The 27,503-nt window shown below is 47.0% G+C and overlaps 1 protein-coding gene across 1 annotated transcript; it reads right to left on the reverse strand.

The window, feature by feature from the left end:
- Nucleotides 1–10,772: 10,772 nt before the first annotated feature.
- Nucleotides 10,773–27,383, reverse strand: LOC145349677 (secreted phosphoprotein 24-like). The gene is made up of 6 exons (XM_080198205.1): nucleotides 27,249–27,383; nucleotides 26,975–27,096; nucleotides 23,691–23,813; nucleotides 16,662–16,796; nucleotides 12,529–12,579; nucleotides 10,773–11,104 (listed from the first exon to the last, which is right to left on the reverse strand). The coding sequence occupies exons 1-6, from the start codon at nucleotides 27,301–27,303 to the stop codon at nucleotides 10,946–10,948; spliced, it is 645 nt and encodes a 214-aa protein (XP_080054331.1). The 5' UTR covers nucleotides 27,304–27,383; the 3' UTR covers nucleotides 10,773–10,945.
- Nucleotides 27,384–27,503: the final 120 nt, after the last annotated feature.

The raw sequence follows: 27,503 nt of genomic DNA on the forward strand, positions 1-27,503 counted from the left end.
GAGAGGAATGGGAGAGAGAGAGGAATGGGATAGAGAAAGGAATGGGAGAGAGAAAGGAATGGGAGAGAGCAAGAGAGAAATGAGAGAGAGGAATGGGAGAACATTAGAACATAAGAAATAGGAGCAGGAGTAGGCCATCCGGCCCTTCGAGCCTGCCCCGCCATTCAATAAGATCATGGCTGATCTGTCGTGGCTCAGTTCCACATTCCCGCCCTCTCCCCATAACCCTTAATCCCCTCGCTTATCAAAAACCCATCAACCCGTGTCTTAAAAATATTTAGCGAGGCAGCCTCCACCACTTCAACGGGCAGAGAATTCCAGAGATTCACCACCCTTTGAGTGAAGAAGTTCCTCCTCAACTCCGTTCTAAACCGCCCCCCCCCCCTTTATCTTGAGGCTGTGCCCCCTAGCCCTACTGTCCTTTCTGAGCGGGAAGAGTCTTTCCACCTCTATCCTATCCATCCCATTCATCATCTTATATGTCTCAATGAGATCTCCCCTCATTCTTCTAAACTCTAACAAGTACAAGCCTAGTTTATTCAGCCTCTCCTCATAGCTCAGCCCCCTCAACTCTGGTATCAGCCTAGTAAACCTCCTCTGCACCCCCTCCAAGGCCAAAATATCCTTGCGTAAGTACGGCGACCAAAATTGCACACAGTACTCCAGCTGCGGCCTCACCAATGCCCCATACAGCTGCAGCAAGACCTCTCTACTTTTATATTCAATCCCCCTCGCTATGAAGGCCAGCATCCCATTTGCCTTCCTGACCATCTGCTGCACCTGCAGGCTAGGTTTTTGCGACTCATGCACAAGGACCCTGAGGTCCCTCTGCACCGAGGCCTGCTGCAGTTTTTCGCCACGTAAGTAATAATCCTTCCTACCATTATTCCTACCAAAGTGGACCACCTCACACTTGCCAACATTAAATTCCATTTGCCAGTTCCTGGCCCATTCGCCCAGCCTATCTAGATCCTTCTGCAGACTCTCCACACCCTCCGCGCAATTTGCTGTTCCACCAATCTTGGTGTCATCAGCAAATTTCGACACCATACACTCGGTTCCCTCCTCCAGATCATCTATATAAATGGTAAATAGCTGAGGCCCCAGCACTGACCCCTGGGGCACTCCACTAGTCACCAACCGCCAATCCAAATAGCACCCATTAACCCCCACTCTCTGCCTCCTATTTGACAACCAATCCTCTATCCACGCTAACACCCTACCCCCAACTCCATGCCCCTTTACCTTCTGCAATAACCTCTTGTGAGGTACCTTGTCAAATGCCTTCTGAAAATCAAGAAAGACCACATCCACCGGCTCTCCTCTATCCACCGCCCTAGACACATCCTCATAGAACTCCAATAAATTTGTCAGACACGACTTCCCCTTAACGAAACCATGCTGCGTCTGCTCTATCAAGCAATTCCCCTCAAGATGCCTCGCTATTTCCTCCTTGATGACGGATTCTAACATTTTACCTACAACAGACGTTAAACCAACCGGCCTATAATTCCCTGCCTTTTGCCTGGCACCCTTCTTAAACAACAGTGTAACATTAGCGTAACATTAGGGAGAGAGAGGAGGATAGGAAAGAGAGGAATGAGAGAGAGAAAGAAAAGAATGGGAGAGAGAGAAGGATGGGAGAGAGAGAAGGATGGGAGAGAGAGAGGAATGGGAGGTAGAGAAGCTTGGGAGGGGACCTGAGGGGGAATGAAAGGCGGAAAAGGTATGAAATCCAAGGTGTACGGCCTCACTAAAATATTTAATTATTCGATTTGCCTCCCAAGAGCAGATTGGTCACTCACTGCCTGTGTTAACATTGGAGTAGACCGCTGGGCGTTTGGATTGGGGGTTTTGTGAAACTTTTACTCTCCACCTATTTGGTCCCTCAATGGAAGGAAGAGTAAAAATTCCCTCCATTGAGGGCTAAAGCAATGATCCATAAAGTGGCCTCTTCAATCCACCGAGGATAGTGAAGTGTTGGAAAGGTCCCACCAGATAGAAGCAATGCCCTGAGCAGGGTAACAATGGCATGGGCACCTCAATCGTTCTGCCTATTCCATACCTGAGAACTACTCTGATAAATACTGCCCGCTCTCAATCGCTGACAGCAATGTCCAAATCCTCAACATTGACTGAAAAAAGCACTCTTAAAATAATATTAAAAATCACTGGAGTTTACCAGCTTTTCTCCGCAATGTATCCCTGACAACAGAAACCATTCAGCTCCACAGGCGTAGGAGTGAGACGCAGGGGTTTGTTTTGGACAGGGGATTATTGACAGTGGTGCAGAAAGCTGTGGTCAGGCTTCCTGCCTCCTGGGCTGCGTGTAGGCCTCAGGGTCTGTGTGAGAGGGGGGAGGGAGGAAGGGAGAGAAGGTGAGAAATGGAAGAGTGTTGGGAGAAGATCAACGTTATTTTAAGAAAAGATAAAAGTCCCACCGGGAAACCGAATTTAAATCCTGAACAAAGGTCTTGGATCAGGTTTGCAGTAAGTGGGGGTGAGGGGGGAGTGAGTGGTGAAGAAGTGCGGGGATGCGGAGATGGGGGCGGGGAGACATTAGGGCAACAGCGGGAGGATTGTACACAGTTCTGTACATCTCCAGGAAGGCAGAGATGTAAGATAGATGTTTTCCGGAATGATTCTGGGAATGTACGGTTAGGGATACGAAGAAAAAAAACAAAATTGCATAAATAAAAATTTACTTATTGCTTCAAGGTAAAGGTTGGAATTTCTGCCTGTGTTTACCTATCTTGAGCTAGGTCTAGTGATAGAGGGAGAGACACATACCCTGACACAATCCTACACTTTGTATAACTGTATCTTGGTTTTGGTTTGATTTATTATTGTCACATAGAATCATAGAAACCCTACAGTACAGAAGGAGACCATTCAGCCCATCGAGTCTGCACCAACAACAATCCCACCCATAACCCCACATATTTACCCCACTAATCCTCCTAACCCACACATCCCGGGACACTAAGAGTCAATTTAGCATGGCCAACGCACCTGACCCACACATTTTCTTGGAGTGTGGGAGGAAACCGGAGCACACGGAGGAAACCCATACCGACACGGGGAGAATGTGCAAACTCCACACGGACAGTGACCCAAGCCGGGATTGAACCCGGGAACCTGGCACTATGAGGCAGCATTGCTAACCACTCTGCCACCTTGCTGCCCACATGTACTGTTACAGAGTGGAAAGTATTCTTTCTTGTGCGACATACAGTAAAAACGTACCATTCATAGAGCACATAGTGGAAAAGGAAACGAAAGTGCAGACTGTAGTGTTACAGTCATAGCTAGAGTGTACAGAACGATCAACTTAGGGTGAGGTAGGTCCATTCAAAAGTCTGACAGCAGGGACGAAGCTGTTCTTGAGTTGGTTGGTACATGACCTCAGAGTTTTGCATCTTTTTTCCGATGGAAAAAGGTGGAAGTGGAAATGTCTGGGGTGCATGGGGTCCTTAATTACGCTGGCTGTTTTTCTGGGGCAATAGGATTTAAATGGAGCCAATGGATGGGAGGCTGGTTTGCCAAAAGTTAATTTAATAAAGACAATTTTGTTTTCCAATCTGTATTTTCAGACATTAGTGTTTTATACACATTATTCATATTCAACACAGATGTGCAGTTTGAATATAATTCCTTCAAGGCAGAGAACAGAGAGTATCCATCCAGTAATGGTGTGGCTAGTATTACCCCCAACACTCACATATTGCCCTTCTCGATAATGCCACAGCTGAAATGTTTTTCCTGAACACCTTCTTGTCATCGGATTCCTTCAGTCTTTATATTGGCTGAAACATTGACCCAACCTTTAACTGGGAGGGTTGCCAGTCAGCGAGGGAGAGGTGAGAGGGAAAGCACCTTCTGGAGGGATAGGCAATAAATGCTGCCCTCGCCAATCAGGCTCACACCCCTTGAAAGAGTAAAAACAGTGCCTGCTGAAAGTTCAGTTACGGAGAATAGTGCACTTGGACACGTTATAATGAAAGAATAGTTATTAATTCACCTGATTGACTCATCTTGGAAAACACATGGTGCAGGTCTGATGAATAAGATGTTTTGATCTCTTGAAGCTCAGTTGAGTGAATTCAATAGCTGAAGTGGTGTATGGGAGGCATTGGAGGAATCCCTGAAAGAGGTACAGTTTCTGCTGGTCACAGAATGAATTAATTGTAGCCTTATTACCAGGAGGTCAGGTTACTATACTAATGAACTTGAAAAGGTTCCAACTTGGACATCTGCTGATATTACAGTCTCCAATTCTTGAGGTAAAGGTATCATTGTCCTTTCGGCTGCATCCGCTGCCACTGTGTTATTTTGCGACAGAATTAAAAGTTATTGGTTGCTTTACTACGTAATTTCTCACAACTCCCATCCAAATATTGCCTCAGGCTTAAGCTACTTAGCCAAAGCGTACAGTTCATAGAGAAGGAAAGGAGAGAGTGCAGAATGTAGTGTTACAGTTATAGCTAGGGTGTAGAGAAAGATCAACTTAATGCGAGGTAGGTCCATTCAAAAGTCTGATGGCAGCAGGGAAGAAACTGTCCTTGAGTCGGTTGGTATGTGACCTCAGACTTTTGCATCTTTTTCCTGGCAGAAGAAGGTAGAAGAGAGAATGTTGGGGTGCGTGGGGTCCTTAATTATGCTGACTACTTTGCCAAGGCAGCGGGAAGTATAGATAGAGTCAATGGATGGGAGGCTAGTTTGTGTGATGGATTGGACTAAATTCATGACCCTTTATAGTTCCTTGCAGTCTTGTGCAAGAAACAACACTTTTCACTGTACGTTAATGCATGTGACAATAATAAATCAAATCAAATCAACTTAAACCTGGACTATTGTTTGCAAGCATTGACCCTGGAGGCCAGGGTCTGAGACTATCACTGCTTTAGTTTCCAAATCACCCATTCGAATCAGGGAACATCTTTCTGGATGGTTTCGGGAGATGTGTAGAACAAAGAACAATACAGCACAGGAACAGGCCCTTCGGCTCTCCCAGCCTGCGCCACTCATGTGCCCAACTAGACCATTCCTCTGGTCTGGAATGTGTTCACCTGTCCTTTTCAGGCAGTTCATCCATTTTAAGTCCACAGATCGAGAGTCAGGTGACCCTCAGCGGCCATCTTTTGTGGCCTGACACCGTTCATTTTAAAAAGCCACTTCCAGAAGCTTCCACACTCTGCACAGTTTATGTTTTAAACAGTTATGGATAGGACGTGCCTTTTACTGGGCACACCAATTGTCATACACAGTGTTCACAAATTTCAGTTCATATCTTAGGCTGCCTGGAGTCAGCTTACCAGCCTCATTCATTCATTATTCTTTCATCATTTGGAGGAATTGTAATTTCCAAAGGTTCTTACAAATTCTAATCAGCCTACCTGTCACCTCCTTATTTAGTATTCTGGGATGTATACCATCCGGGCTGGAGGTGTTCTGGTTTGATTCTTGTCAATGTTTAACTGCTCTCCTTATCTGCACTAGACTCCTTATTAATATGGAAAATGGAGTAGGGACTGATGAAATGTTTCTCCTGGTCCTTGAGGGGTGCTTAGATTATGTTTATCATTCCAACTTTCCTTCTAAATGGCTAAAATTCAAAAGTAAACATAACCTTAAAGCTGCAGTGATTTGATTTGATTTGAATTGATTTGATTTATTATTGTCACATGTATTAGTGTACAGTGAAAAATATTGTTTCTTGCACGCTATACAGACAAAGCATACCATTCATAGAGAAGGAAAGGAGAGGGTGCAGAATGTAGTGTTACAGTCATAGCTAGGGTGTAGAGAAAGATCAACTTAATGTGAGTTAGGTCCATTCAAAAGTCTGCCAGCAGCAGGGAAGAAGCTGTTCTTGAGCCGGTTGGTACGTGACCTCAGACTTCTGTATGTTTTTCCTGGACGAAGTGGAAGAGAGAATGTCCGGGGTGTATGGGTCCTTGATTATTCTGGCTGCTTTTCTGAGGCAGTGGGAAGTGTAGACAGAGTCAATGGATGGGAGGCTGGTTTGCGCGATGCATTGGGCTGCATTCACGACTCTTTGTAGTTTCTTGCGGCCTTGGGCAGAGCAGGAGCCATACCAAGCTGTGATACAACCAGAAAGCATGCTTTCTATGGTGCGTGTGTATGATGCCCTGTTCACATGCCCTGTAGCAGAGCACTGTCAATTCTCAGTTATAAAGTGGGGAGATCAAATTCTATAACAGCCTCAGTAAATAACCTGGGTAGGCCACACTAGGGTAGCACCGAGAGAGTGCTACCTTGTCTGTGAGACCATGAGAAGCTGAACCCGAGGCCCTATCTGCCTGCTCAAGTTTTGGGCCCCTGTGAAATTGCTCAGGGGACAGAATGTGAATCTAGCTCAGGTCAATGTTTAGCCCAAAGGCATGTTGAGCTGTTCCCCAATTCAGAGGTGCGTGAATTAGCTGCAGCCCGATTGAGCCAGAACACTTGGTAACAAAACCAGGCAGATCCATCTGAAGGGCAAATTGGGATTTAAAACTGCAGAGCTGTCAAACTGAGCAACTTTTAATTATGATTTCAAGTGTTAGTCAGAGCAGCACCATTCCCTCTGTCCCCGCCCCCATCTCGCTCTTTCTCTCTCCCATTGGTATATGATGGGGATTATGTTGTTCCTTGCTTGGCCACTTGAGGGCCATTGTGAGTTGTCTTTTTAATTGATTGGGATTGCAAAAGCCTTGTGCTGGATTTTGCCACCTTTTCTATTCCGTGTGCATCCGGGAGAGCAATGTTAGAGAGTGCTGAGAAAATTTCAGGTTTTTGGGAAAAGGATGGATAACGTCACCAGGGAGGTGACAGTCTACTGGCATTATTGTTGGAATATTAATCCACAATCTCAGATGTTCTGGGGACCCAGGTTCGAATCCCACCACGGCAGATGGTGGAAGGTGAATTCAATGAAAAATATCTGGAATTAAGAATCTACTGATGACCATGAAACATGTCGATTGTGACAAAAACCCATCTGGTTCGCTGATGTTCTTCAGGGAAGGAAATCTGCCTTGGTCTGGTCAACATGTGACTCCAGAGCCACAGCAATGTGGTTGACTCTCAACTGCCCCCCAAGGGCAACTGGAGATGGGCAATAAATCCTGGCCAGCAGTAACGCCCATGTCCCACAGATGAATAAAATAAATGATCTCCGAGGATGGGCATTTTTTCCACTGCTGCAAAGTGCCACAAAGCAAAATAATAAAAAAAAAACATTTCTTCAGCATCTCAACATTAACCTGCAAGCTGGAATGAATAGTTTTCCAAGGACAGTGATCCGTGTTGTTCAGGTGAACACTGAGATGGGGGGCATCAAATGGTCACTGAGGCAGAGTGGGCAAACTCTGAAACCGCAATATCCCCCCCCCCCCAACTCGCCCACTGGACTCAGAGCCTGACGCCAAAGAAACCCACGGGTTTGTGGGACCATTCACGAGATTTACTGTCAACAACCAAACCCTCGGTGACGAATGTTGACATTGGCTAAGATTCTGCTGTCAGTGGGAGCTAAGGGCCGCGTTCCAGAGTAAACCATCACCGCTGATTGCAAATGAATTTAATTATTGGAGAAGGAGCTACAGGCAGAGCAGAGGGTAAGAGTTTTGGGAGTCGGTGACATTTTGTTTTAATATTCCCCCTCCTACAGCATCAAAATTCACCAACTGCCTTTCAACACTTAAACACAGACATTTCACAATGTCTGTTAGAAAAGGGGATGGTCTTCCAGTTTCATAGAAATTCTTGGGATGTTTTAATTTTGACTTATTCAGAGAAAAGGCTTTTGTCGTATCTTCTTTTTACAGGATCTGGGTGTCGCTGGCTGAGTCCAACATTTGGCGCCCATCCCTAATTGGCCTTGGGTGATAAGTTGTCTTCTTGAACCGCTGCAGTCAATGTGGTGTAGGTACACCCACAGTGCTGTTGGGGAGGGAGTTCCAGGATTTTGACTCAGTGAGGGAACGGCCAATATATCTCTGAGCCAGCATGGCGAGTGACTTGGAGGGGAACATCCAGGTGGCGGTGTTCACAGGTATCTGCTGCTCTTGTCCGTCTAGTGGAAGGTTTATTTATTAATGTCACAAATAGGCTTACATTAACACTGCAATGAAGTTACTGTGGAAATCCCCTAGTTGCCACACTCTGGTGCCTATCCGGGTACACTGAGGGGGAATTTAGCATGTCTTTTGGACTGTGGGAGGAAACCGAAGCACCCAGAGGAAACCCATGCGGGCACAGGGATAATGTGGGGGTTTGGAAAGTGCTGTTGAAGGCAGCGTGATGAGTTGCTGCAGTTAGGCTTGTGGAATCTGCCAGAGCCACTGGGAATTGTAGCCAATGCTTGGACAACACACAGTCCCCAGATTCTAACTGCTGGGAGCTCCAGGGCAAAGGTAGCTCTGGGGTCATGTTGCAGAGACAGGGTGGGAGGCTCCAGGCGAGGGCAGGAGCAGGGGGGGGGCTAGAGTTTGAAAAACCTCCCCGGGGGGTACAGGACACCGAGGGGGCCAGCTTTTGAGTGTGAGGTTGGTGGGGGGGGGGGGGGGGGGGGGGGCGTGCAGGATTGGGAAAAGGGGCAGTGATGGAAACAACTCCTTCCCCCCCTCACCTTCTCAGATGAGGCCTGAACAGGCTGACCTGCCAGCATCATCCCTGTCCCTGACTTCCTCCCACCAGCCTCCAAATTACAAGCGGGTATGAGTAGGCCCTCATGTAGTTTTGGGCTGAGGGTGTGTGGGCCTCAAGGCCCCCCCCCCCCTGCCTCCATATAATTTCTGACACCTCAAGCACAATAGGCCAAGGGTAGGCCACCTGGAGGATTATTCTGGGTTCCCACCACTCCCCAACCACGATCCCACCTGTAAAGTGTGCCTGTAAAATTTTGCCCGCAGTGACTTCCATTCCACCTTGGGCAGCAGGGTGGCACAGTGGTTGGCACTACTGCTTCACAGTGCCAGGGACCTGGGTTCGATTCCTGACTTGGGTCACTGTCTGTGTGGAGTTTGCACATTCTCCCTGTGTCTGCGTGGATTTCCTCCCGGTGCTCCGCTTTCCTCCCACAGTCCAAAAGACATGCTAAACTCCCCCTCTAAACCGCCTCCCCTTTATCTTGAGGCTGTGCCCCCTAGTCCTACTGTCTTTTTTGAGGTGGAGAGACTCTTCCCGCTCAAAAAAGACAGTAGGACTAGGGGGCACAGCCTCAAGATAAAGGGGAGGCGGTTTAGAACGGAGTTGAGGAGGAACTTCTTCACTCAAAGGGTGGTGAATCTCTGGAATTCTCTGCCCGTTGAAGTGGTGGAGGCTGCCTCGCTAAATATTTTTAAGAAGCGGGTTGATGGGTTCTTGATAAGAGAGGGGATTAAGGGTTATGGGGAGAGGGCGGGAAAGTGGAACTGAGCCACAACAGATCAGCCATGATCTTATTGAATGGCGGGGCAGGCTCAAGGGGCTGGATGGCCTACTCCTGCTCCTATTTCTTATGTTCTTATGTTCTTATGTTCAGTGTACCCGGACAGGCACCAGGGTGTGGCAACTAGGGGATTTTCACAGAACTTCATTGCAGTGTTAATGTAAACCTACCTGTGACACCAATAAATAAACTTTAAACTTTACACGCTCCCTCTTCCCACACTCACAACTGCGTCATCTCCTGAGAGGGGCAAAAAATACAGAAAAATCCCGGGCCTAACGACAACCAAAACTGCGATTGATAAAGTTCAAAACCATGAACAGGCTGGACAGAGAGGGAGAAACTGTTCTCGCTCGCAAAAGGATTGAAAACAAGCGGGACACAGATTTAAAGTGATTTACAAAAGAAGCAAACGTGAGAGGAAACTTCTCCCTGTGGTGGAGGCAGGTTCAATTGAGGTACTGAAGAGTGTGTTAGGTGATTATTTGAATGAAATGTGCAGGGTTAACAGGGTAAAGGCAGGGGAATGGAACTAAGTCATCGTGTTCATTTGGAGGACGCGTACAGACACTTTGGGCCAAATGGCCTCCCCCTACACACGAACAATTCTGTGATTCTGTGACTCTGCAGAGTATCTTTAACATAAAGCATTTCACAGGTTTCATTGAGGAATTATAAAACGCAATTTGACACGGATGCACTAGAGGAAATAATCAGCCTGGTGATCAAATTCTTGCCCAGGTTTTGAGAGGAGAGAGAGACAAAGGAGTCAGGGACGAAATTCCAGAGTTCCGGCCCACACGGAGCTAAAGGCATGGCCAGTGATGGCAAAATCCGAGCCAGGATCTGATAACTGCAGAGATCTCAGAGAGGGAACTCATTTAAAGTTTACTTATTAATTCACAAGTAGGCCTACATTAACACAGCAATGAAGTTACTGTGATATAGCTGGAGGAGATGACAGAGATGGCAGGTGAGTGTGGAGCAGGATGTTGGATGGGTCAATGTCAGGGAGGGTGGTGAGGACATGGAGGGATTTGAAAACACGGATAAGAATTTTTTAAAATGGAAATTATCTGGGACATTCTTCTCTGGGCCTCTCAGCTGACAAGAACCAGTTCAAAATCTCGCATGGACTCACTGTACAACAGACCACGAACCCTAAACACAATCTGGCAAATCCCTCTCTGTGTGGCTACTTTCCGTGTGGAATCTGACAGAAATTTAAACTCTGGAACTGGTTCTCTTGCAAGCATTCTTTGGAAAAGGATAGGGTTTTTTTTAGAGCAATGGCAGGTTGCTGAGGTACCACAGATCCAAGGCCAGACAACCCACACACCAATCAGCTTGCTTTATTGCTATGATTTCAACTTCTTGAACAGCTAGAAAGAGGTTGCGGTTACAAATCGCAGGATTAAAGACACAGGAAAGAATATTCTACATTGCAAAGCTTCGATTTCAAAGTGACGTGACGATCAGGGCTTGTACTATGCCGCCTCTGAACACGCTTTACTCTGCCACAGAATTCGCATCCTGTTTACGATGTGGCTTGTTCCTGGCGGTTAATCCTCGGATTGGCTTTCTAGGCTGGGTGGCAGGCTTCCTTGAAGCAAAATCATTCACCTGGTTCCGAGGAAATTGCTGTTTGTTCCGGGGATCCCAATCAACCTAGCAAAGGGCAAAGAGAATTTAATTTCCAAGCTCTTGCAGTTTACTAACTGTGTCATTTTAAGAATGTAGAACAACACAGCACAGGGACAGGCCTTTCTGCCCACGATGTTGTGCCAAGCATGACGCCAAATTAAACTAATCCCCTTTCCCTGTCCTTGGGCCATATCCGTCTATTCTTTGCATATTCATCTGCTTATCCAAAAGCCCCTTAAATGCCCCCATCGTATCTGCCTCCACCACCACCCCTGGCAGTGCGTTCCAGACACCCGTCACTCTCTGTGTAAAAAAACCTGCCCCTCACATCTCATTTAAACTTTCCCCCTCTCACCTTAAGTGCGTGCCCCCTAAAGAATGGCATGCCAACAGATAGAGGGATGACAGGTGGGAGAGTGACATCTGACACGATCTACAATCATTCGTGGGATGGCTGCTTCATATTGAACAAACTGAATCCAGGTCACTGGGAATTGTTGTTCTAGTGAGAGGCCACAGGTTGTTTTGGGGCGGGGGGGGTGGTGTTATTGAGGTGGAGTCCCATCACGAACTCAAGAGAGAACAAAGCGGCTAGAAAACTTTTCTTTTCCTTCTTTTATGGGATGTGGGCATCAATGATATTTGCTCTGGAAAGGGGTTTTGGCCGTCACTTGTCCCAGATTTCCAGGTGAACGGAACTCACATTGTGGCCACACAGTGGGCAGAAATTCACCTTCCTCATTAGCAAGCATTGTGTCAGCTCCTGTTAAACTCCCCTCCCAGTATTCCTGTCTATTATCATCGACGGAACTGCAGATTAGGGATAACAGCACAGCAAATCAATATGAAAGTATCTATTCAATACTAGCGGCCCAGGGGCTTTCCTGTGCCAATCTGCATGGTCCTCCCAGCAGTTCCCCACTCACCTTACATTGGGCCCCCACCAAGTGCCCTGTTCCCCATTTCCCCACTTGCCTTAGAGAAGGCGGCTACCCTGTTCCTCAACCCATGGATATCCCAGCAGGGAAAAAAAATCAACTTTAGACAGGAACTGTCACCGTTACTCAATCCCCATCTTCAGAGGAGGCGATGGCCTCGTAGACTATTAATGTTCTGGGGACCCGGGTTCGAATCCCACCGCAGCAGATGGTGGAGTTTGAATTCAATAAAAAAAAATCTGGAATTAAGAATCTACTGATGACCATGAAACCATTGTCGATTGTTGGAAAACGCATCTGGTTCACCTAATGTCCTTTAGGGAAGGACATTCTTACCCAGTCTGGTCTACGTGTGACTCCAGAGCCACAGCAAGGTGGTTGACTCTCAACTGCCCTCCAAGGGCAACTAGGGATAGGCAATAAATGCTGGCTAGCCAGCGACGCACATGTCCTAGCAATGAATAACAAAATGTTCTGTATGTATCATTTTGAACAGTCTTCAAGACTTACTGATGAATAATGTTCGACCTGGAACCTTGGGCGCCGCATGTAATATCGCATCTGGAACAAAACAATCATGAGTGTGAATGTTAATAGTCCACTCAAAGCTGCACAATCCCTGTTGCAAAGGGAAACTTTTTGGCGCAGGATTGAACGAAAGGAAATTTAAATATAAATTAGTTCGCCATTTTCACAGTAACTTCATTGCAGTGTTAATGTCAGCCTACATGTGACACTAATAAATAAACAACAGGTTTTGAACCTGGGGAATGAAGCTGATTGTGAGTTCTGTGTGCATCACAGCCTTACATCCACCTGAGTAACTATTCCTGAATTACTAACAAAAGGCATCTTATTCATGCTGGCCTTTTGAACACTCCCGATTGTAACCACTCTTTCACTGGAGAGCCTGGCTCGGATTTCAACAGCCTGGCTCGAGCGAGGAATTCCCGCCCGAGGTCAGTGGACATTCCCATTGTCTGCTCCTCGCCCGCTCTGATTCCATGACTGGCATTCCAGCCTCTGTCTTCAGCTGCCTTAAGCTGCAACCTCTGGAATTCCCTCCTCAAACCACTCTGCCTCTCTCTTCTCCTTTCGCACAACCTGTCAAACCGACTTGTCCCATTAACTTCTTACTTGGTGCACCACCAAACTTTGTTTTGTAATGCTCCTGTGACGTGCCTTATTAGGACATTTTATGAGACTAATGGCACCAACAAACAGATTGCTCTTCTTGCTAATTTTGTTGATGTGGGGTACATGGATTTCAGTAAAGCGTTTGATAAGGTTTGCCACGGTAAGCTATTGCAGAAAATACGGAGGCATGGGATTGAGGGTGATTTAGCGATTTGTATCAGAAATTGGCTAGCTGATAGAAGACAGAGAGTGGTGGTTGACGGGAAATGTTCATCCTGGAGTTCAGTTACTAGTGGTGTACCACAAGGATCTGTTTTGGGGCCACTGCTGTTTGTTATTTTTATAAATGACCTGGACGAGGGTGTAGAAGGATGGGTTAGTAAATTTGTGGATGACACTAAAGTCAGTGGAGTTGTGACAGTGCGGGAGGATGTTGCAGGTTACAGAGGGACAGAGATAAGCTGCAGAGCTGGGCTGATGGGTGGCGAATGGAGTTTAATGCGGAAAAGTGTGAAGTGATTCACTTTGGAAGGAGTAACAGGAATACAGAGTATTGGGCTAATGGTAAGTTACTTGGTAGTGTGGATGAGCAGAGAGATCTTGGTGTCCATGTGCATAGATCCCTGAAAGTTGGCACCCAGGTTGCTAGGGTTGTCAAGAAGGCGTATGGTGTGTTAGCTTTTATTGGTAGAGGGATTGTGTTTAGGAGCCATGAGGTCATGTTGCAGCTGTACAAAACTCTGGTGCAGCCGCACTTAGAGTATTGCATACAGTTCTGGTCACCGCATTATTGGAAGGATGTGGAGGCATTGGAAAGAATGCAGTGGTAATTTACCAGGATGTTGCCTGGTATGGTGGGAAGGTCTTATGAGGAAAGGCTGAGGGACTTGAGGCTGTTTTCATTAGCAAGAAGAAGGTGAAGAGTGACTGAATAGAGGCATACAAGATGATCAAAGGATTAGATAGGGTGGAAAGTGTGAACATTTTTCCTCAGATGGAGATGGCTAGCACAAGGGGGCATAGCTTTAATTTGAGGGGTGATAGATATAGGGCAGATGTCAGAGGTAGGATCTTTACTCAGAGAGATAATGAAGGGGATAGATAGGGTAGAGGTAGAGAGATTCTTCACGCTGAGAAAGGATAGCAGGACTAGAGGGCACAGCCTCAAAATAAGGGCGGGAGGAACAGTTTAGATCAGAGTTGAGGAGGAACTTCTTCACTCAAAGGGTGGTGAATCTCTGGAATTCTCTGCCCGTTGAAGTGGTGGAGGCTGCCTCGCTAAATATATTTAAGTCACGGGTAGATAGGTTTTTGACAGACAAGGGAATTAAGGGTTATGGGGAGAAAGCGGGAAAGTGGAACTGAGCCACGACAGATCAGCCATGATCTTATTGAATGGCGGGGCAGGCTCGAGGGGCTAGATGGCCTACTCCTGCTCCTATTTCTTATGTTCTTATGTTCTTAGAGTAGTAAGAGCGTGGAATGCCCTGCCTGCAACAGCAGTGGATTCACCAACATTAAGGGCTTTTAAATGGTCATTGGATAAACATGTGAATGATATTGGAATAGTGTAGGTTAGATGGGCTTTAGATTGGTTTCACAGGTCGGCGCAACATCGAGGGCCGAAGGGCCTGTACTGCACTGTTCTATGTTCTATATACATGTGTCGGAGAATTACAGATATAATTACAGATGCGGAGGCTTCCAGACCATGCAAATTCATTCGCCTAAAGGAAGTGATTGTCATGATCCCATTTATCCTCTAGACATTGTGCTAAGTTTCTGATTATCAGCAAGATCCAAACTCCGGCACGGACTTGGTCTCGAGGTCGATGGGTTGGAGACTCCCTTCTGTTCTTCTCAAAATGTCAACAATTGACAGTGCAGCAGAAAACTTCAATATAAATCAGCCAGAAGCTGTCACGCTGCACAGTAAGATCCCACAATAACTGTGAGAAATGGCAGTGTGAAATTGAGAGAGGAAGTCTATTCCCCAAGCCTAGAGTGAAACATGAAACAAGAAGCAGCTTTGCTCCATCTAAGCCTGAGATGTATTTAGAATCATGCAATCAATCAGTGAAGAGGAGGCCCTTTGGCCCATCAAGCCTGCAGTGACACGTGGGAAACACCTGACCTCCCACCTAATCCTGATTACCAGCACTTGGCCCATACTTGACTTGGATGGCAACATTAAAATATTCCTCTCATAAGACCTCTCATGGGGTTTGCTTAGACAAATGACTGGTTCCCCTCCTTTCCCTGACCCATGTATTGTACCCATTCTTGGCTCTAATGATGGGGAGGCCTCTGAACCCTCATAAACACTGAGTTCTGGTGAGGTAAAACATCAAACATGTACCCAGCCCACTGCAACCTGCCCAGTGAGGTGGGGTACGGGGGCAGGTAAGCAGTCATACAAGGTGCATTGGCAATTTAAATCTTATAATGAGACTGCTAGTCTTAGCCTGTTTTCATAGAAATCATAGAATCCCTACAATGCTGAAGGAGGCCATTCAGCCCATTGAGTCTACACCGACTCTGACAGTGCACCTTACCCAAGCCCTATCCCCGAATCCCCAAGTATTTACTCCGCTAATCCCCTTAATTTACACATCTTGGGACACTAAGAAACAATTTAGCATGGCCCATCCCCCTAACCTACAGATCTTTGTACACTAAGGGGCAATTTAACATGACCAATCCCCCTAACCTACAGATCTTTGTACACTAAGGGGCAATTTAACATGACCAATCCCCCTAACCTACACATCTTTGTACACTAAGGGGCAATTTAGCCCTGCCAAGCCACCTAACCTGTACAATCTGTTGACCGTGGGAAGAAACTAGAGCACCTGGCGGAAACCCACGCAGACACGGGGAGAATGTGCAAACTCCACACAGACAATGACTCGAGGCCAGACCTGAACCCTGTTATCTGATGAGGTGAGGCAACAGTGCTAACCATATATTTGTGCATAGGGACTTGCCCTCTACAGGCAAAAGAAACATATCCAGGCTTTGAGCCATTTTTTTAAATTAAATGAAAGTGTGTGTGATTCAATGGTTCCCTGGTGCATTCTCCATGGCAAGGCCTCAACTAATCAAAGCCAACTAGCCAACCGATCAAACCAACCCTTTTCTCATGGAGTATAAGTTGTTGCTCCCTTGGAAATTTTGCATTCTTGCATCTGTCCTATTGAATGCAAGCTTTGACAACACATGTCTTTTACACATTTTAAAATTCTAAATGAATATTTAAATAATTAACTTGGAATAATTGTACAGAGTTTGAATTTGAGGTTTGCCTGAAATGTTTATCGAGTTGAACCCTGGGACCTGACTCAAACATTGGCCAATTGGATAAGTCTGGGATACAATGGTTGAGGAAAGGCCACTCAGAAAAAGCAGCTGTTCTGGACCCAATCAATTCCAAACTTCCTTCTGTCCATCAGAAATCCCAGCGAGTGGGATTCCCAATATTCCAGCAGCTGAAAGTGAAAGATTACCTCTTCACTGCTTTCAAAGGAGGCAGACTCACTGCTGCTGCCCAGAATTCTGTCTCTGCTGTCCATACACTGGAGATAAACATCGACAACTGCACCAAAGGAGTAGCTGACACTGCTGCGACATGTGGCCATTTTCTGCAGAAACAAAACAAGGTTCAGTTCATTTGAAGCAATTGGAGTTTACCAGGCTGAGAATGAGAGATGGAGGGAGATCACAGGCCCTCGAGACTGTTTGGTCATTCAGTATGATCAGGGCTAATCTATTTCAACACCAGTCCCACCCGCTCCTCATATCCCTTTCTTCCCGAGTCTCTCCCCCTCTCCCCATATCCCTCTATTCCCGAGTCTCTTCCCCGCTCCCCATATCCCTCTATTCCCGAGTCTCTTCCCCGCTCCCCATATCCCTCTATCCCCGAGTCTCTCTCCCGCTCCCCATATCCCTCTATTCCGGAGTCTCCCCCCTGCTCCCCATATCCCTCTATTTCCCAGACTCTCCCCGCTTCCCATCTCCCTCTATTCCTGAGTCTCTCCCCTCCTTCCCATATCCCTCTATTCCCCATTCCCTCCCCTACTGCCCATATCGCTCTATTCCCCATTCCCTCCCCTAGTCCCCATATCGCTCTATTCCCCATTCCCTCCCCCATTCCCCATATCCCTCTATTCCCCATTCCCTCCCTTACTGCCCATAGCGCTCTATTCCCCATTCCTTCCCTTACTCCCCATATCACTCTATTCCCCATTCCTTCCCCCATTCCCCATATCCCTCTATTCCCCAATCCCTCCCCCACTCCCCATATCCCTCTATTCCCCAGTCTCTCTGCCATTCCCCACTGGGGGTCTGGGGGTCTGGAGGGGAGGAATTTGTAAAATGCATACTGGAAGGTTCTTTGGAACAATATGTAGATAGCCCAACTAGAGAGGGGGTTATACTGGACCTAGTAGTGGGTAATGAGCTCAGTTAGGTCATCAAAGTTTCAGTAGGGGAACATGAGGCAAATAGTGACCACAACTCTGTAAATTTTAGGATAATAATGGAAAAGGATGAGTGTTGCCCTGCAGGTAGGATGCTGAATTGGGGGAAGGCTAACTATAGCCGGATTAGGCAGGAATTGGTGGCTATTGATTGGGAGAGGCCGTTCGAGGATAAATCCACATGTGGCATGTGGGAGTCTTTTAAGGAGCAGTTGATGGGGCTGCAGGACAGGCATGTGCCTGTAAAAAGGAAGGATAGGAAAGGTAGAATTTGAGAGCCATGGATAACCAGGGAAGTTGAGGGTCTGATCAAAATGAAAAGAGAGGTGTACATTAGATCCAGGCAGCTAAAAACAGATGGAGCACTGGAGGAATATACAGAGAAAGTAGGAAAGAACTCAAACGGGGAGTTAGAAGGGCAAACAGGGGTCATGAAATGTTCTTGGTAGACAGGATTAAGGAAAATCCTAAGGCATTTTATTCATACATTAGGAACAAAAGAGTTGTCCGGGAAAAAAATCAGACCTCTCAGGGACAAAGGAGGTGAATTAATGCTTACAACCCAAGGAAGTAGGGGAGATGCTAAATGAATGCTTTGCATCAGTATTCACAAAGGAGAGGGGCGTGTTGACTGGGAGTGTCTCAGAGGGATGTGTTGACCCATTAGAGAAAATCTCCATTACAAGGGAGAAAGTGTTAGGTTTTTTTAGGGAACATTAAAACTGACAAATCCCCAGGGCCCGATGGCATCTATCCTAGACTACTCAGGGAGACAAGAGATGAAATTGCTGGGCCTCTGACAGAAATCTTTGTCTCTTCATTGGACACAGGTGAGGTCCCTGAGGATTGGAGGATAGCGAATGTGGTACCGTTATTTAAGAGGGGTAGCAAGGATAACCCGGGTAATTATAGGCCAGTGAGCTTGATGTCCGTGGTAGGGAAATTGTTGGAGAGGATTCTTAGAGATAGGATGTATGCACATTTAGAACGGAATAGTCTCATTAGTGATAGGCAGCATGGTTTTGTAAGGGGGAGGTCATGCCTCACAAATTTGGTGGAGTTTTTTGAGGAGGTGACAAAAACAGTTGACGAGGGAAGGGCTGTGGATGTCGTCTATATGGATTTTAGTAAAGCGTTAGACAAAGTCCCTCATGGCAGGTTGATGCACAAGGCTAAATCTCATGGGGTAAAAGGAGAGGTGGCTAGATGGGTAGAGAACTGGCTTGGCCACAGAAGACAGAGGGTAGCTGTGGATGGGTCTTTTTCCGGCTGGAGGTCTGTGACCAGTGGTGTTCCGCAGGGCTCTGTACTGGGACCTCTGCTGTTTGTGATATATATAAATGATTTGGATGAAGATGTAACTAGTGTGATCAGAAAGTTTGCGGACGACACAAAGATGGCTGGACTTGCGGATAGCGAGGAACATTGTCAGAGAATACAGCAGGTTATAGATAGGCTGGAAAATTGGGCGGAGAAATGGCAGATGGAATTTAATCCAGATAAATGCGAAGTGATGCATTTTGGTAAAACTAATGTAGGGGGGAGCTATACAATAAATAGCAGAACCACCAAAAGTATAGGCACACAGAGGGATCTGGATGTGCAAGTCCACAGATCCTTGAAGATGGCGTCACAGGTGGAGAAGGTGGTGAAGACGGCGTATGGCATGCTTGCCTTATAAGATGGGGCATAGAGTATAAAAATTGTTGTCTGATGTTACAGCTGTATAGAATGTTGGTTAGGCCACATTTGGAATACTGCGTCCAGTCCTGGTCGCCACACTGTCAGAAGGACGTGGAGGCTTTGGACAGAGTACAGAAAAGGTTTATCAGGATGTTGCCTGGTATGGAGGGTCATGGCTATGAGGAGAGATTGGGGAAACTGGGGTTGTCCTCCCTGGAAAGATGGAGAATGAGGGGAGACCTAATAGGGGTGTATAAAATTATGAAGGGCATAGATAGGGTGAACAGTGGGAAGATTTTTCCCAGGTCAGAGGTGACGAACACAAGGGATCACAGGTTCAAGGTGAGGGGGGCAAGGTTTAACTCAGATATCAGAGGGACATATTTTACACAGAGGGTGGTGGGGAGGGTGCCAAGCAGGGTAGTGGAGGCGGACATGCTGGGATTGTTTAAGACTTATTTGGATAGTCACATGAACATACTGGGAACGGAGGGATACAAACGAATGGTCTAGTTGGACCAATGAGCGACGCAGGCTTGGAGGGCCGAAGGGCCTGTTTCCTATGCTGTATTGTTCTTTGTTCTTTATATCCCTCCATTCCCCACTCTCTCCCCACTCCCCATACCTCTCTATTCCCCATTCCGAACCCGCTCCCTATATCCCTCTATTCCCCATTCCCAATCTGCTTCCCAGATCCCTCTATTCCCCTCAGAGTCAGATTCTGATGAATGGTGATCTTGTTGAATATTCCTCCCTCGGTCTCTTCTTCATCACTGAGTTGAAGGTAATACCACTTGTCTGCTTCTGTCTGTATCTCTGACTCTCCTCCCGGATCCCGACCCCATTACAGAGATGGTAAAAGCAAAATTATTTTAGGGAATAATTTGTAACAGAATTGCTGACTTTTCAAAGCAGAACAAAAAACATCTTTGAGGGAACGAGAAAAGGAGGGGGAGGAGGATGAGAGTGTGGACGGATGGGTGAAGGGAGTTGAGGGTGAGGCCTCTGACCTCATGATACCCACGCCGTGAGGAGCAAGGGGAGTGCGAGGCAGGGTGGAGTGGGGGAGGGAAAGTTTCTCGGGTGGATCACTGAGTGAGAAATGTGAAGGAATGTGATAGGGAGATGACAGGACAGTCCAGGATTGTGACAAGGTGCAAGGAGAGATGGTTTGATGGGATGTAGGGGTGAGTGATTGGATAAGAGGGTTGGAAGCTGGATTTACACAGCTGGCCCCAAGGGCAGTCCACAGCAACTGGTGTCTCCGACTAGCCATCACATAAGAACATAAGAAATAGGAGCAGGAGTAGGCCAACTAGCCCTTCGAGCCTGCCCCGCCATTCAATAAGATCATGGCTGATCTGTCGTGGCTCAGTTCCACATTCCCGCCCTCTCCCCATAACCCTTAATCCCCTCACTTATCAAAAACCCATCAACCCGCGTCTTAAAAATATTTAGCGAGGCAGCCTCCACCACTTCAACGGGCAGAGAATTCCAGAGATTCACCACCCTTTGAGTGAAGAAGTTCCTCCTCAACTCCGTTCTAAACCACCCCCGCCCCCCTTTATCTTGAGGCTGTGCCCCCTAGTCCTACTATCCTTTCTGAGCGGGAAGAGTCTCTCCACCTCTATCCTATCCATCCCATTCATCATCTTATACGTCTCAATGAGATCTCCCCTCATTCTTCTAAACTCTAACGAGTACAAGCCTAATTTATTCAGCCTCTCCTCATAGCTCAACCCCCTCAACTCCGGCATCAGCCTAGTAAACCTCCTCTGCACTCCCTCCAAGGCCAAAATATCCTTGCGTAAATACAGCGCCCAAAACTGCACACAGTACTCCAGCTGCAGCCTCACCAATGCCCTATAAAGTCGCAGCAAGACCTCCCTACTTTTATATTCAATCCCCCTCGCTATGAAGGCCAGCATCCCATTCGCCTTCCTGACCACCTGCTGCACCTGCAAGCTGGGTTTTTGCGACTCATGCACAAGGACCCCGAGGTCCCTCTGCACAGTCGCCTGCTGCAGTTTTTCGCCACGTAAGTAATAATCCTTCCTACCATTATTCCTACCAAAGTGGACCACCTCGCACTTGCCAACATTAAATTCCATTTGCCAGTTCCTGGCCCATTCGCCCAGCCTATCTAGATCCTTCTGCAGACTCTCCACACCCTCCGCACAATTTGCCATTCCACCAATCTTGGTGTCATCAGCAAATTTTGACACCCTACACTCGGTTCCCTCCTCCAGATCATCTATATAAATGGTAAATAGCTGAGGCCCCAGCACCGACCCCTGGGGCACTCCACTAGTCACCATCCGCCAATCCGAATAGCACCCATTGACCCCCACTCTCTGCCTCCTATTTGACAACCAATCCTCTATCCACGCTAACACCCTACCCCCAACTCCATGTCCCCTGACCTTCTGCAATAACCTCTTGTGAGGTACCTTGTCAAACGCCTTCTGAAAATCAAGAAAGACCACGTCCACCGGCTCTCCTCTATCCACCGGCCTAGACACATCCTCATAGAACTCCAGTAAATTTGTCAGACACGACTTCCCTTTAACGAAACCGTGCTGCGTCTGCTCTATCAAACAATTCCCCGCAAGATGCCTCGCTATTTCCTCCTTGATGACGGATTCTAACATCACCACCCAGTCAAAACAGGAAAACAAACGCAAATTGTTAGCTAAAAGCAGAGTTAAAGGTGGAAAAGCAGCCAAGGAGAGGAAACCAGACAGAAGCTGCGGATAGAATTAGCAGCAGAAATGAAGAGAGCTGAGTAAGAAAGTAACCCTACTCTCCAACAGGTGGGATACAGACCCATCCAGGGGAATAACGAATACTGGGGCAAGTATACAGCCTACAGACAGATTAATGCAGATGCTGCGACTGTACCGCAACACAAACAGCTGCTTTTCATTTGTGAGCTCACACAGTTCGTGCTGTCTGGCTAGCTGTCCCCAGACTGGGGAGGGTTATAAACAGACAGGGTATTCTATTCTGTTCAATGTTCTGATCCAGATGTGAATAATGGTGATTGGTCAGTAAGGGTAGGATAGACTTATGGTCAACTAGCCAGACAGCACGAACTGTGTGAGCTCACAAATGAAAAGCAGCTGTTTGTGTTGCGGTACAGTCGCAGCATCTGCATTAATCTGTCTGTAGGCTGTATACTTGCCCCAGTATTCGTTATTCCCCTGGATGGGTCTGTATCCCACCTGTTGGAGAGTAGGGTTACTTTCTTACTCAGCTCTCTTCATTTCTGCTGCTAATTCTATCCGCAGCTTCTGTCTGGTTTCCTCTCCTTGGCAGCTTTTCCACCTTTAACTCTGCTTTTAGCCAACAATTTGCGTTTGTTTTCCTGTTTTGACTGGGTGGTGATGGCTAGTCGGAGACACCAGTTGCTGTAGACTGCCCTTTGGGTCAACTGTGTAAATCCAGCTCCCAACCCTCTTATCCAATCACTCACCCCTACATCCCATCAAACCATCTCTCCTCACACCTTGTCACAATCCTGGACTGTCCTGGCATCTCCCTATCACATTCCTCACATTTCTCACTCAGTGATCCACCCGAGAAACTTTCCCTCCTCCACTCCACCCTGCCTCGCACTCCCCTCGCTCCTCACAGTGTGGGTGTCATGTGGTCAGAGGCCTCACCCTCAACTCCCTTCGCCCATCCCTCCACACTGTCATCCTCCTCCCTCTCCCCTTCTCTTTCCCTCAAAGATGTTTTTTGTTCTGCTTTGAAAAGTCAACAAGCTGTGGACACTGTGGAGACCATGGCCAACTGTGGGCACCGTGACCAGCTGTGGGCACCGTGACCAGCTGTGGGCACCATGACCAGCTGTGGGCACCATGACCAGCTGTAGCCACCTGTGGTCTTATCACTGGTTTCCTGGCTGCAATCACCAAAGTTGAAGTTTTATTAGTTTTATTTATTAGTGTCACAAGTAGGCTTACATTAACACTGCAATGAAGTGATTGTGAAAATCCCCTAGCCGCCACAATCCGGCACCTGTTCAGGGGCACTGAGGGAGAACTTAGCATGGCCAATGCACTCTAACCAGCACATCTTTCGGACTGTGGGGGTAAACCGGAGCACCCGGAGGAAACCCACGCAGATACTGGGAGAACATGCAAACTCCACATAGACAGTGACCCAAACCTGGAATCAAGCCCGGGTCCCTGGTGCTGTGAGGCAGCAGTGCTAAGCATCATTAGCCCAAGTTATGAGACGGGAGAGATTGAAGCACGTCCTGGGTGTCCTGTCTGAGTACAAGACTCCCCTCACTTTCACTTCCCACTGAAACCACATATCTTTCATCACATTATTTCTGGCGCTTATCTCAGCACTACCCATACTCACAGCTAAGGGGTCAGTGTTCAGCTGGCAGTTTTCAGTATCAAATCCACCAGTTTTGGGGCACAGGGTTTCCCTTGCAGTAAATCTTAGATCCACTTCCATCTCATTTGGCCCCGTCGGAGTAACCTGGGAAATAAAATGTGCAGTTCATCAACAGAGTTCTTCAAGAATAAATCATCAGATTAATTACAATACAAAAGAAACACAATCGCAGACCACAAATTCTCTGTCAATCCATCCTCATTTATTCTGCAAGCTAAACAGCAGTTCTATGCATACAACAGTGTCTTGGTATCCGCATGCTGACACTATAGTTAAGAAAGCCCACCAATGCCTCTACTTTCTCAGATGACGAAGGAAATTTGGCATGTCAGCTACGACTCTCACCAACTTTCACAGATGCACCATTCTTTCTGGTTGTATCACAGCTTGGTATGGCTCCTGTTCTGTCCAAGACCTCAAGAAACTACAAAAGGGCATGAATGTAGCCCAATCCATCATGCAAACCAGCCTCCCATCCATTGGCTCTATCTACACAACCTGCTGCCTCGGCAAAGCAGCCAGCCTAATTAAGGACCCCACACACCCCCGTTATTCTCTCTTCCACCTTCTTCCTTCAGGGAAAAAGATACAAAAGTCTGAGGTCACGTACCAACCGACTCAAGAGCAGTTTTTTCCCTGCTGCCGTCAGACTTTTGAATGGACTTACCTCGCATTAAGTTGATATTTCTCTAAACCCTAGCTATGACTGTAACACTACATTGTGCACTCTTTCATTTCCTTCTCTATGAACGGTATGCTTTGTCCGTATAGTGTGCGAGAAACAATGCTTTTCACTGTATCCCAATACATGTGACAATAATAAATCAAATCAAATTAAATCCAATCAAATTAAATGAAGGGTTAATTTTGTGAGGCTGCTGTGTTGAGCTGCAGGAATCAGAACGATCAGTTTATAACAACAACTTGCATTTATATAACATCTCTGTCGCAGTTATAGGTGCTCCATGGGAATAATTCGGAAACAGAATTTGACACAGGCGGTGAAATTTTCCTGTCCCGCCGGTCACAGGGATGTGAGGAGTTGGAGAAGATTACAGAGATAGGGAGGGACGAGGTGTGGGGTTGGAGGAGATTACAGAGATAGGGAGGGGTGAAGTGTAGGATTGGAGGAGATTACAGAGATAGGGAGGGGTGAAGTGTAGGATTGGAGGAGATTACAGAGAAAGGGAGGGGTGAATTGTGGTGTTGGAGGAGATTATAGAGATAGGGAGGGGTGAGGTGTGGGGTTGGAGGAGGTTATAGAGATAGGGAGGGGTGAGGTGTGGGGTTGGAGAAGATTATAGAGATAGGGAGGGGTGAGGTGTGGGGTTGGAGGAGGTTATAGAGATAGGGAGGGGTGAGGTGTGGGGTTGGAGGAGATTATAGAGATAGGGAGGGGTGAGGTGTGGGGTTGGAGAAGATTATAGAGATAGGGAGGGGTGAGGTGTGGGGTTGGAGGAGATTATAGAGATAGGGAGGGGTGAGGTGTGGCGTTGGAGGAGATTATAGAGATAGGGAGGGGTGAGGTGTGGGGTTGGAGGAGATTATAGAGATAGGGAGGGGTGAGGTGTGGGGTTGGAGGAGATTATAGAGATAGGGAGGGGTGAGGTGTGGGGTTGGAGAAGATTATAGAGATAGGGAGGGGTGAGGTGTGGGGTTGGAGGAGGTTATAGAGATAGGGAGGGGTGAGGTGTGGGGTTGGAGGAGATTATAGAGATAGGGAGGGGTGAGGTGTGGGGTTGGAGGAGGTTATAGAGATAGGGAGGGGTGAGGTGTGGGGTTGGAGGAGGTTATAGAGATAGGGAGGGGCGAGGTGTGGGGTTGGAGGAGGTTATAGAGATAGGGAGGGGTGAGGTGTGGGGTTGGAGGAGGTTATAGAGATAGGGAGGGGTGAGGTGTGGGGTTGGAGGAGGTTATAGAGATAGGGAGGGGTGAGGTGTGGGGTTGGAGAAGATTATAGAGATAGGGAGGGGTGAGGTGTGGGGTTGGAGAAGATTTTAGAGATAGGGAGGGGTGAGGTGTGGGGTTGGAGGAGATTATAGAGATAGGGAGGGGTGAAGTGTGGGGTTGGAGGAGATTATAGAGATAGGGAGGGGTGAGGTGTGGGGTTGGAGGAGATTTTACAGATAGGGAGGGGTGAGGTGTGGGGTTGGAGGAGATTATAGTGATAGGGAGGGGTGAGGTGTGGGGTTGGAGGAGGTTATAGAGATAGGGAGGGGTGAGGTGTGGGGTTGGAGGAGATTATAGAGATAGGGAGGGGTGAGGTGTGGGGTTGGAGGAGATTATAGAGATAGGGAGGGGTGAGGTGTGGGGTTGGAGGAGGTTATAGAGATAGGGAGGGGTGAGGTGTGGGGTTGGAGGAGATTATAGAGATAGGGAGGGGTGAGGTGTGAGAGCCTGTTGGAAGGATTTGCAAACAAGGACACAATGTGTTGTTTAACTGGGAGTGAGGACAGCTGAGTGGAACATGGATGAGAGGTGAACATAAGTGGATATTTAATACTTGCTGCCCTCTTTGACCAGGACCAAAGCCTCACAAAAATGTTGATGTGAAGGTGCAGGTCTGACAGTCCCCATTGATACAGGAGGCCTGATACCTTTCGACCTGAAACAGGTGAGTAGAACTTTCCTGGTCTTCTCCAAAGTAGAGCTAATCGACTCTTTAATGTTCCCTGACGGGGGGAATTGAGGTACAGCTGAAAGAAAGCACCTCCAACAGTGCAGCACTCCCTCAGTACTTCATTGGATCACCCAGCCGACATTCTTGCGCTCAAATCTCTGGAGTGGGGTTTGAATCTACAATTGTCCGCGTTGGACGCAAGAGTGTTCCAGACAGCGACATGGCCAACCCAGTGCCATTCACGTGATCACTAACAATCCACTTAACTCAGCAAGGCACCCCATAGAACAAAAAAATCAGCAGTACAGACAAAAGCCAAAGACAAGGGGAAACAGGAAGATAAACAGAGAGTAAAGTGTCCGGGGAGAGTCAGAGTGGGGGAAGAAATTATATTTACTCCAACAGGAGGGATAAAAGATGGATAGATAGTAAAAAGATCATTGAAAAGGAAAAGACGGAAAGAGAGAGAGAGAAGTAATAGGACATGATGGACGTAGAAATCGAGTGAGAGACAGACAGAAATAGGCTGAATGATATAATTAGAGCATGCATGAGCTGACTAAACAACTGAAAAAATGAGGGACACATAGAGTTAATGAGATCGTTAAGATTAAATAATGCTTACGTAAAGGAGATCACTACTCGTCGCCCCAAGCAGGTAATCACTGACTGTGTTTCTGTTCAGCTGCTGGATGGATTCCCTTAGTGCATCATTCACAATTGGTGTGAAATCAGTCACTGGGATCCCTGGAAAACAAGAGGAGAAAGTTGCGGTGACACCAATGCTGTGTGTTTTCTCATTAAAAAGAGCCTACATTTTCCCTGAAAAATATCATCAATATTTGCAAGAAGGAATTAAAAGCTAAAATTGAAAGTTTGAGAGTGACTTCAGTACATACCAGTCGAGAATTGGAGAGTCTGCAATGCAGCAAGAATCAGGAGGAAAGAACGCATCTTGTTTGAATGAGGAGGTTTGATTGTTATCACTTATGAATGATAACTCGATCTCCCTCTCTCACTGAGGTCCTTATATGTTGATTGCTTTTTATACGTTTCAATCTTTTCAAGTAATGACTCACAGTGTTCACAACCAATGTTTCAAAGACTTTGAAACCACAACATTTAAATGAGTGAAATCATTTTTCTGTCTGCCT

The sequence above is a fragment of the Carcharhinus amblyrhynchos genome, chromosome 11 (assembly GCF_965287045.1).
Source record: "Carcharhinus amblyrhynchos chromosome 11, sCarAmb.v2.hapA, whole genome shotgun sequence".
In the NCBI taxonomy this organism is placed as follows: Eukaryota; Metazoa; Chordata; class Chondrichthyes; order Carcharhiniformes; family Carcharhinidae; genus Carcharhinus; species Carcharhinus amblyrhynchos.